We start from the raw sequence: 12,036 nt of genomic DNA on the forward strand, positions 1-12,036 counted from the left end.
CCAATAATAAACGGACAAAAGTTTTGAACAGATGCTTCACCAAAGAAAAGATATGCACTATAGATAAGCATATGAAAAAGATGTCCACATCTTTAGAGAATGCAAAACAAAACCACGATGAGATACCACTACACACTATTAGAAAGACTACAATTAAAAAGTCAGGCTATTCGAGTGTTGACAAGGATGCAGAGGAACTGGGACTCTCACACCTGCTGGTGGAAATGCATTTTGGAAAGCATTTTTGTAATGTCTTAAAAAGTTACACTTACCTATGACCTAGCCATTCCATTTCCAGTTATTTACCTGAGAAAAGCACATATCTGTACATAGATGTGTACAGGACTGTTCCTAGCAGCTTTATTTCCAATGAGGAAAAATTGGAAACATTGTACATGCCTACCAACATGTGACTAGATAAATACATTGTGGTATTGGGATATTCATGGGAATAAATGGAGTATTACTTAGCACTAATAAGGGATGAATAACTTACACTCAAAAAACATGAATGTGTTGAAATATTTATGCTGAAAGAAGTGAGACAAAATCAAGTACATTTCCTATGATTTCACTTACATTCAACTAAAAAAAAAAATGCAAACCAATCTATAGTTCCCTTTATCCGAATTCTAGAAAACGCACACAGACCAGTTGGGTCGGGGAAGAGGGGAGTGGGCACGGGTGGTTGGGGCAGGGCCAGGCAGGGAGCAGGCGGGGACAGGGGCCCGAAGGAGAGGCTGGGAGAAGGGGAGGGGGCAGTCGGGAGGGCAAGAGGGTGGGGTGCAGGGAGAGCCGCGGGAAGGTGGGTAGGGGCAGCCGAGGGAGGGGGGAAAGGAGGGACGCGGGAGGGTGGAGCGCGGGGCGGGAGGCGGGGACGCAGGGCGAGGCGGCGCGCGGGGCGGGACTGCGGCCGGCGTCATGGCGCTCCTCCTCCGCAGGCTGCGGCTGCTCTTCCGAGAGGCGCCTCCTCGGGCTGCGGGAGGCCGACCTGGTAACCTGGTCCTCGGCGCCAGGGCGGGACACGGGGACGCAGGTAGAACGCGGGCCTCGCGCCGCCCCCAGTCTTTCGGGTTCTCCGTTTCACTCGCCGCGGCCTGGGTGCCTGGGCGCTGGCTCTCGAGCCGGCGAGGACACTGGCTGTCAAGTGGAGGGGCGGCAGGGGAGGCCCTGAGAACTGGCGGAAAGGTATAGAATCTATACTATGGATCCTCGCCCAGGACGCGCACACACGTTCCTTTCTTTTGCGCCACATCTCGGGCCCAGGAGCCCCTGACGCTCGTCGTGGCTGCGGCTGGAGCCGCGGTGGTGACGGCGCGCTCCCCTGCGGCGCGCCCGGGTCGGACACCGGCCCCGCGTCCGAGCTGGGCGCGCGTCTGGGAGCGGACACTTCAGACCCCGGGTCCTGGGAAGGGGCTCCCTGCCCTGCTCTGTTTCTGGGTATGTTTCAGGACCCAGGGAAACAGCGGCCACTAACCCGTCCCCCCTAAACTGAGAGGCATGGTTGGTCAGGGGCTGAGGCGGACCCGGGGAATGTGTGTATGTTTTTTGCAGAATGCCTCTGGCGCCGCTGTCTCATCAGGGCGTCTTTGCATTTCACTCTTTAGTAAGGAGTCCCCTGTATTTCAGATCTGTTTCCAGTCATTTAGTGGCCCCGGAGGGTTGGCCTCCCGGCCATCTCTGAATCCACTTCTGTTCTGTGTCCATTGAAGACATTTAGAGATACCTAACGCCGCTGAAAATGTCCCCCGTCACTTGGAACTCTTTATTCCGGAAAGTTTTTAAAATGGCGTGTTATGGGGTAATAGCTGATCCAGCAATTCTGACGATATTTGTTGTCTGCCTACTGTGGGCCAAGCACTGGTTTGCTGAGAACCACCGGTGATGGAAACGTCATAATTGTAGGCTAGAGCTCTCCTTACTTACCTCTAAGCAGCGGTTCTCAACCTGTGGGTCGCGACCCCTTTAGGGGTCGACAACCCTTTCACAAGGGTCGCCTAAGACCATCGGAAAACACATATATAATTACATATTGTTTTGTGATTAATCACTATGCTTTAATTGTGTTCAATTTGTAACAATGAAATTGGGGGTCACCACAACATGAGGAACTGTATTAAAGGGTCGTGGCATTAGGAAGGTTGAGAACCACTGCGGGCTGGTGGTTTCAGCAGAAACGTGTCCTTTATGAATGTACTTGGTGCTGTCAGAAACAGCCTAATGAATTGCCTTTGGATCTGAAGTTCTCCAGCAACATTAAAATTTGGCCAGACACCAGTGGGTAACTAGAACTGTAAAACCTATCAGACACCCCCTCCTAGGCGTTAATTCTAAGGAAGATATTCTAGACGAAGAAGCTATATGCACAAAGATGTTTTAAGAGCACTACTTTTAAGAACCAGAAACTGGCTATAACCTAAATGTCCACCAGCTAAGGAATGCTTACATAAGCCATGAAAGGTCAACAAACTATGAAGCACCCATTAAAAATGATTAACAGGTAATAAAGGTGTGGATAGTATTCCTTACTGGCTATGTCTTTGGGCACATCTTGAACTTGGTAAGCTTAAACCTGTTCTTCTATAAAATATGGATAATGACAATAATGGGGTTTTTGCACAGAACAAATGGGCAAAAATAATTTAAAATGCTTTATCACAATAATTGGCACTTAATAAGCACACAATAAATGGTAGTTATGCTTAATTAGTAAATGGGAAAGACAAAATAAATGGGAAGATAAAAGTATAGTCCACGTTTAACCTATGTTGTGGACTGGAAGATGGCTGGAGGGAAAGAGAAATGAGAAGACATTGAAAGTGACAGAGGACTGTTCTCCAGAGGACTTCTGATAAACAAAAGGCAAGGCCCTTGTGATTTTGTCATCCAGATTGAGAAAGAGCAAATGGAAGAGGAAAGTTAGAAGTATTTGGAGAAATAGTTTATGCTCTAGAACAGCGGGTCTCAACCTGTGGGTCGCGACCCCTTTGGAGGTCGACAATCCTTTCACAGGGGTCGCCTAAGACCATTGGAAAACACATATATAATTACATATTGTTTTTGGGATTAATCACTATGCTTTAATTATGTTCAATTTGTAATGATGAAAATATATCCTGCATATCAGATATTTACATTATGATTTGTAACAGTAACAAAATTACAGTTATGAAGTAGCAATGAAAATAATTTTATGGTTGGGGGTCACCACAACATGAGGAACTGTATTAAAGGGTCGTGGAATTAGGAAGGTTGAGAACCACTGCTCTAAAAGGAGAAATCAAGATAGTCCATTCTCACTAGAAAAGCCTGTTTTAACTCTTTACAATTTTTCACCTTTGGGGGTGGCCTTTGTGTGACATGTCCCAGCTTAGATCACTCTGACATATTGACACATTGGTCATCTCTTAGCATTTTGCCCTTGGATGAAGGCTTATAAAATGTAGTTATACCCATACATCTACCAGTCTCTTAAGTAGTCTAAAATGGAATGCCTTTTACTTCCCTTATGCGTAAGCAAATAATTCACATCCATTAAAACTAGTTCTCATCCTATTTGTTCTTAAAATAGTAACAAAACAACTCTACCTGATAACCCAGCCTACAATGATTTTAAAATGTTTCAACCATTCTGTTGGTAGTTAAGCTTGCAGTGCTTTATAAAACTCTCATATTATCATCTTGAATAGTTATCTAAAGCTTATGTAGTTAGTAAATTTTTCTCAATCTAATTGTTTTCCATATTTGGTGTACTCAAAAAATAACTCCACAATTATCCCCTTTCTTTCCTAAATCATCAATTTATCATCTCGACGGAATTAGTCCCATCAACACACTAGAATACTGTAATTTTCTCATATTAAAATATGCTTTTGACCTGACTTTCCCTTCCAGCTTCCCCCAGACACAATCTTCCTTTCCCTCTTTTCTTTTATTCAGTCTATTCCAATCAGACTCACCTACACTCCTCTTTTTCACATCACCAGTGATCTCCACATTGCTAAACTCAGTGGTCAATTATCATTCATCTCTTTCTTGATCTTTCAAAACAGTAGGTTATGCCATTTTTCTTAAAATACTTAGTGCCCAGGACACCACATATCTCTCAGTTCCGTTCCATCTCTGTCCATTCCTCCCCATATCCTCAGCCTGCATGTTTGGAGTGCCTCAGGTTTTAAGCCCTTGGGCCTCTCTATTCTGTCTATACTCATTGACTTGGGGCTTTAAATACGTCTTAATGCTGAGGAGTCCCAAATGTACATCTCTACCTTGAGCCTCTCCCTGAACTTTAAATCCATATATATCCAACTGCCTACCTGACCTCTCCATTTGAATATCTAACTGACATTGTTAAACTTACATCTAACACCAAGCTTCCACACCTGCTTCTTCTGTAGTCTTCCCCTTTGTCCAGTGCACGACCAAAGCCTTGGAGTAGTGACCTGTGACCCTTTTCTTCTTCTCATACTCCCTGTCTGACCCATCAGCACATCTTCCTGCTCTGCCACCAGAATGCTTCTAGTGTCTGACCACTCCAAGCACTACTGCTCCCACCCTGATCCCAGTCTCTTCCATCTCTCAGCCAGATCATTCGTTACCTTCATACTGATTTCCCAGCTTCAGCCTTTGCCCTGCTTCATTTTTTTTTTTAAACATATGTCAGCCACTAATCCTTTTTAAATGTTAGGTCATGTTATGCCTCTGCTAACCTTCCAGTGACTTCCAAACTTACTCAGAATAAAGGCCAATGTCTTTACAGTAGCCTTCAAGGCCCTAACTGATCTGGCTTCTTGGCCTTTCTGTTCTCACTTCCACTAACCTTCCCTTGCTCACTCCACTCCAGTGCCTCTGGTCTCCTCGCTGTTCATCCGGCATGCCAGGCCCACCCCACCTGTTTTTCCTCTTGCCTACAGTGCTCTTCTTGTACATATTCCATGGCAGGTTTGTTCATTTCCTTTAAGTCGTCTTCTTAATAAGGCCTTCTCTGACTACTCTATTGGAAATTGTGTGTGTGCGTGTGTGTACATGTGCACATATATATACACACATAAATAAACGTATACACACATCCTCACTCTCTGCTTGCCTTTGTGATTTTTGAAATGTCCTTTACTTATTTAGTTAATTTTACCTCTACTCCCTAACGGCAGTGATTCTTATCTGTTTTCTTTACCCCTAAATCCCTAACATTTAGAATAGTATCTGGCATACAGTAGGTGTTCTATAAATATTTGTTGACTGAATGAATGAAGAAATGAATATTAAATGCCAAAGCACTACAGTATATACTAGGGACACATTGAACAAAGACAATTATTTCAGATGTTCAGCTTGTAGTCTGGCTTCTATCTTACTGCTTTATAGACTCGGTAGACTTTATAGACACCCAGACAAATTAGCTTCCCATCATGGTGATTAAATAGCCTATAAAGGAAGAACACCGAGGAGGATCTTGCAGCCTAGACTTGGGGAAAGAGTGGCGGTGTTCAGGGGGGGTCTCCTGGAGAATTAACATATAAACTGAGACCAGAGATTGAAGGTCTCCAGTTTCTGGACCAGAATGTAAGGATCTGGGAAGTTTTCACTCCATCTTAACAACAAGTGAAAAGCTAGGCAAACCATGACAAGTTCTGGGGACCCAGAGGACTGCAGCTGAGAACTGGAGCATAGTGGAAGGGAGGAGTTGAAGGTGGTAACTAGGGCCAAATCACACAGGGCCTTGAAGTCACATTAAGGAGTTTGGAATTTAACTTGAGTATATTATGTTGCATTGAACAGTTTGGGGCAGTGAGAAAAAGGAAGTGGTTAGGATAGGCAAGGGCATACGAATGAGACTTTTGTAATAATCTGTGCTGGAGAGAATGGTGGCCTGATGCAAGGTGGCAGCAGGAAAGTGAGAATGAACAGATCTAGAGTTACTTAGGAAGTAGGACCAATAGGGCTTGGTGCAAGCAAAAGGGAAGAATCATGGATCATGGCCTGGCTTTCTGGTTTAAATCATGGGGTGGATGAGCTAGAACATGTGAGAAGGGGAGCAGATTTGGGTTGGGGTGGGGGAGATACATAAAGGCCTTTTGTGCATGTTGTTTGAGATGGGACATCCTAGTAGAGATATCCAAGTGTCGATTATACAGGGTTGGCAAAAGTAGGTTTACAGTTGTTCAAATGGAAAAGGACATGCAGATTATGATTATTATAATAGCTTTATTAACAACAAAAAAAGTCACCGACAACTGTAAGCCTACTTTTGCCCACGCCTGTATATGGATCTGGAGCTCAGCAGAGAGATTGAGGATGGGGAGAAAAATATATTTGGGAGTCTCATGATGTAGGTGGGTCTTGAAGCTACCAGATGGATGAAACCACCCAGGAGGCAGGTGTGGAGGGATGATAGAAGAAAGCCTAGGACGGATAGATTCCTCTGAAGCACACAAGATACCAGGGGTGGCTAGAGGAAGGGGAGTTGAGTAAAGATACTGAAATGGAGTAATCGGAGGCTCAAGAGAATTTGGTGTCATGGAAGCCAAAGGAATAGAATATACCCCAAAAGAGAGAATATCAAGTGTCAGTATTATTGAGAAGTAAAGGAGATAGGGATGAAGTGTTCCTGGGGACACTTCTTTTACTTAGAAGTCCTCAGTGAGCTGTCTGAGAACAGATTCAGTTCAGTCGGGGGGAGAGGGAGTTGCTCGGGGGGCGGGTGGTGATGTGTCCCCAGTGCATCACACACAAGGCACATTATGTCAGCTTGCCCTACTGTTGCTGATGCTAACTTTGCTTACTTGGTTAAGGTGGTGACTTCTTCATTTTTCCATTGTCAAGGAATATTTTCTTCCTAGTAATTAATATTTGACATCATATTTTGAAAATCTTTGACTATTCCATTCTTCAACAGTCTTTTACCTAGGGAGTTTGCAATCCCCTGATGATTCTTACTTGAATCAGTGATTATTTTAGTGATTGCAAAAATGGTGACTTAAACATTTTTATCATTCCTTCTGCATTTATTACTTGGCGTCCTGCCTGATAACTCTAAAAGCCACTGACCAGTAATTATTGTCACATAAATACATTTTGCTTTGCTTCCCAAGAGCTGGGTTCCTGAAAAATTACGTGTTAATGAGCTGTATTTCCATAGGGATAGAAGTAGTAAGATAGAGGCCAGAGAGAGTAGAAAGAACAAAATGTGAACAAAAACCATGAAGCATTAGAATAGATTATGGTGGGTCTCAGTTTCCCTTTCAGGAGTATATGCTATAGCAGTCTTTTTTTTCCTCACAAAAAGGTTTTTTAATAAAGACCTCCCTTGCCAAACAAAGTCAGAGATATCTTTATAAACCCGCAAGGGAAAGGAGTTTAATAATCCACTAGCTCAACGTTCTTTTCTCTCCAATCACTCAACTACTCCCAGATGTATCCTGACAGAAACTTCTCCTTTGAACATAAGTAATGGAAGAAGGATCAATTTCTACCCCTAGGTACCTGAGGAGAATTTATTTGGCCTTATTTCATATTTCAGCTGCCTCTTTAACTTCTGTGCTCTAGGGGGACTAGAAAACTGGCTCTCTACTTATTACTCATTTCTTATTAAACTAATGACTCAATTAAAGCATTTTGTACCAGAGCTTTCTGGTCCCTGAAGAATGAAGGAGTGGGAGAGGGGAAGGGACGGGCTTCTTCTGCTGGCTGACAGTGCCCTTTGGGAGACAGGCTGAGGAAGAAAAGGTTATTATGCCCTTTTGTTTTAATAAAAAATAAATCTTATTTAACAATACAGGGTCTCTTACAAAGCATGAGCCATCTCTCACCAAAAGTGAGTGTCGAAAGAAGCTGACTCCCGAGCAGTTCTATGTCACCAGAGAAAAAGGAACTGAACCGGTAAGCTAAACGGACGGACAGTTTTCTGCTTGCAGGCCTGGAGATCAGGATTGGGATAGACCTGATCACAAAACCTAACTCATCATCATCTACTCGACAGATCCGGGCCCTTCGTTGTTCTCAGGCCATTGCTGTCCACCAGTTGTAGAAACCAGACACCTTCCCTGGGCCATGTCACTCTCCACCCTCCATCTCTTCTGCCTCCCAAATTACCTCCCACTCACTCTCCTGCTGGCCACGGCTCTTGCTGCCATGCTGGCCCAGGTTCCCACCCTCTCTCGCTGCTCAGACTGTCCTAGCCTCCAACTGTTCTACTCACAGCCATTCTTGCTCCTCATCTAGCCATTCCCCACACGGCCGCCAAAGATCTTTTCAAAACGCAAATCTGACCACATCGCTCCCCTGCTCAGAATCCTTCCGTGGCTCCCACTGCTTTGAAGGCAAAGAGAAAAGTGTTTAAATAGATAACAAGGATCTAAGGGATCTGCCTACCGCCCATCCCCATCCTCAAATCCTGCCCTTTTACCTCTCGATCTCTGCACTTGAACCACACTGTCCTTTCACCTCTCAAATGCCCTGGGCTCACTTCTCCCCTAGGGCCCTTGTACCGTGTTCTCCTTTCTCTTCACCCCCCCCCCAATTCATTCAGACCTATATTTCAGCTCTCAGCCCATATTTCATTGCCTTGGAGAAGCCTTTCCTCAGTCCCAACCTGGGTTTGCTTTTAACAGCCCTTTCCCTTCATAGCATTGTCCATCGTTGATGTATTCCTAGCACATAACACGGTGTCTGGCAATAAAAAATAAATTTTCTGAATGTTAAATGACTGAAGACGAAGAGGTGGAAACATTATTTACACTGTATTCAACAATCGCACCTTTATTCATTTCCTGAGAGAATAGTCCTCAGTGGTTCCTCATGACAGTATCATTTTTACAGCCTTGCATTTCTGAACAAGTGGCCTGTCTTAGACCCAAATATGGGCACTGGAATGTAATTATTGAACTTGTGATTAGATGCTTTCATTTGTGAAGCAGACCCCACAGAGAACCACAGCACAGTGGTTGTGCAAAGTTGTAGAGTATTTATATCTTTACCTTAGCAGTCCCTGCAAAAGTTCAAGTAGCTCTCTAATTCAGGGGTGGGCAAACATTTTGACTCGAGGGCCACAATGGGTTCTTAAACTGGACCAGAGGGCCGGAACAAAAGCATGGATGGAGTGTTTGTGTGAACTAATATAAATTCAAAGTAAACATCATTACATAAAAGGGTATGGTCCTTTTTTTCAATAGTTTTATTCATTTCAAACGGGCCGGATCCGGCCCGCGGGCCGTAGTTTGCCCACGGCTGCAGTCTAATTGCATGTGGCCTGATAATCATGGTCTCACCCTCAACTTCTCCTATGCTGCAATCATAAGACAGGCCAGCAGATCCCAATAGATTTTCATGAAAGACTGGTATTTTTTTTTTTAAATATATTTTATTGATTTTTTACAGAGAGGAAGGGAGAGAGATAGAGAGTTAGAAACATCGATGAGAAAGAAACATCGATCAGCTGCCTTCTGCACATCCCCCACTGGGGATGTGCCCGCAACCCAGGTACATGCCCTTGACCGGAATCGAACCCGGGACCCCTCAGTCCGCAGGCCGACGCTCTATCCACTGAGCCAAACCGGTTTCGGCAAGACTGGTATTTTTGAAAACTTCCTGTGGGCGGCATTTTAATAAATCCTTTATTGGGAAAGAGACTGTATTCACCATTATTGCAGATGGCTTAAGGGAGCCATACGTGGTGCTCTGTATAGTAGTGTATATTCCCAGAATAGTCTAAGCCAGCCCTGCTCTCAGGCGGAGTTTGGTAAGTATACAGAGCCTGGAGATGAGCTGCCAGATGTTTAGGAGAATAAATCTGTGAGATTCTCAGACAGATGGTACATTATATGCTGTGCATTTGGCCATTTTACAAAATGAGCCTCATCCATTATTTTTAACTAATGTTATAAATCCTTTTCACTTGATCCATTGTCACATTTAACTTTTTAGAATTTAAGCTTTTGTTGGCTTCATGGGCCTAAGGAAAGAGAAGTAAAACATCTAAGCTTTCTATTTGGTGACTCAAAATTAACAATGAGTTCCACGTGTTTTTATTGGGCAGCAGTAATGTGCCAGCACTCTGCTAGGTATGGTGAAGGAGTTTACAGCGTGGTTGAGCAATAACTAAAAGTCAGATATCAATAGAAGGTAGGCTTTATGTAGGCCTCTGTCTGCCCCCCAGATCTGCTCTCCACTTGCTTTACCTGCTCTGAGCCCTGAGAAGAGTAACCATCTCCCTTGCCCTCTGGCTATTGATTGAGTTTGACCAATGGGAGATGCCAGGAGATCAGATGGCAGAATAGAGAGGTCGGGAACCACAGTCTTCCCTAGAACTGTGTTCCTCTAGTGTGAACAATTGAGATGGAAGCTGAGTGTAGCCCTAAGTAAGAGCTAGGGCTGTATGAAATTGGGGAAGGGAGAGGGAGACATTAGGAAATCAGGCAGGGAGGTAGCTCAGAGATGTCATTTCATCTAATATGTTAGCTGGGGCTTCCTTTTTATTTCAATTTTTTAAAGGTGTATTACCTGCCCCTTTCTCTGTCCAGATTGCAGCTGTACAGGCAGCCCTCGCCTACAGCTGCTGTGTCACAGGTTCTGCTAACTGCCCCTGCCTTTGTCCAACAGGCCTAGGTGGGGTAGTGTGTTCTTATGGTCATTGGCCCGGGGTGCTTACCCTCCCTTGTTGATTTCCATTCGCCTTGTGGAAATAGTTAGTGAATAGTTCTGTATTAAATTATCTGCAAATCATCCCTTTTCAGGGTGTTATCTGTTTCCAACAGGTATGTTGTATTGACAAGATCAAAGAAGGGAGAACTCCCATTGGTCCAGATAGTCTGTCTTAGTCAGTTTGAGCTGCTGTAGCGAATACTATGGACTGGAGGGCGTAGACAACAAACATTTATTTCTCACTGTTCCGGAGGCTAGAAAGTCCAAGATCGAGGAGCCGGCAAGTCAGTGACTGGAGAAAGCTTTCCTCCTGGTTTACGGATGGCCGCCTTCTTGCTGTGTCCTCACATGATGGAGAAAGAGAGCAGTTTCCCTCTCGTGTCTCTTCTTACAACGGCACCATCCCATTCATGAGGGCTCCACCCTCATGACCTAGTCACCTTCCAAAGGTCCCACCCCCAAATACCATCACATTGGGGATTAGGCTTCTACAAACATTCTGTCCATAGCACAGACCTTGAAAACCCCAGGGGTATCTTGAGAGTCTTGCCATCTCTGACCCTGTCCCCTTCCCCATACAGTCGTTCAGTTCTCTCTTCGAAATAATTCTTGAATTTATCCTCTTCTTTTCATTGCCCCTGCTCCTGCCACAGCTAAATACAGGCCTGTATTAGTGGCTGTTTGATTATTCTTTGCCTCTGGTGTGTTCTTCCCCTGCTCCAACCCCTTCTTCATGTGCACACCTGGTGTGCACACCCCGTTTAAGTCTCCACTGGGCACATATTAGGTTTCCAAGTATGAACATGAGTATGAACAATTGAGATGGAAACTGAGTTTAGCCCTAAATAAGAGCTATGGTTCATATGAAATTGGGGAAGGGAGAGGGAGACATCAGGAAATCAGGCAAGGGGGCAGCTCGGAGATGTCATTTCATCTAATATGTCAGCTGGAGCTCCCTTTTTATTTCATTTTTTTTAAAAAAATTATAATACCAGTTCTTTGTTACTTTCTCTGTCCAGCTGGCACCTGTAATGATAGAGACAAAATTATATTTTTAATGTTATCAGGTTGTCTGGATCCTATGAGTAGGTTTTTTCTTGATCAGCTTTAGGATTGGGAGCCCTTGGGCTCGTGTTTCTCATCAGCCCCTGTGGGAGGTTTGTGAAACTTCCTCCTCATGATAGATGTTCATTCATACCGATGTTGGGAGCAAGTGTTCAGGGGGATGGGCCATAGAGCCACCAGCTCACTACTGTTCAGATTTCTTCAGCTACGTTTAGGGTCTTTAAAGAGGGAAAACATCCAAGTGTGGCCAGATGGTAGGCTCAGTAGGTTAATTTGAAACCGTCCGTTATTTAGCTCCCTGGAAATGTGCTGTTAATACCACTCCAGGGAATT

General features: G+C 44.3%; 1 protein-coding gene across 2 annotated transcripts in view; it reads left to right on the forward strand.

The window, feature by feature from the left end:
• The first annotated feature begins 881 nt into the window (after positions 1–881).
• The window catches only part of MSRB2 (methionine sulfoxide reductase B2), a 28,898-nt gene continuing 17,743 nt past the window's right edge, over positions 882–12,036 (forward strand). Inside the window, exons 1-2 of one of the 2 annotated variants that reach the window (XM_059660826.1) lie at positions 882–1,036; positions 7,778–7,878. In XM_059660826.1, coding sequence (XP_059516809.1) covers positions 922–1,036; positions 7,778–7,878 — 216 coding nt within the window. In that variant the 5' untranslated portion in view covers positions 882–921. The remainder of the gene's footprint in view (positions 1,037–7,777; positions 7,879–12,036) is intronic. The other variant, XM_059660825.1, reaches the window with a different exon arrangement.

This window comes from Myotis daubentonii, chromosome 1, assembly GCF_963259705.1.
Source record: "Myotis daubentonii chromosome 1, mMyoDau2.1, whole genome shotgun sequence".
In the NCBI taxonomy this organism is placed as follows: Eukaryota; Metazoa; Chordata; class Mammalia; order Chiroptera; family Vespertilionidae; genus Myotis; species Myotis daubentonii.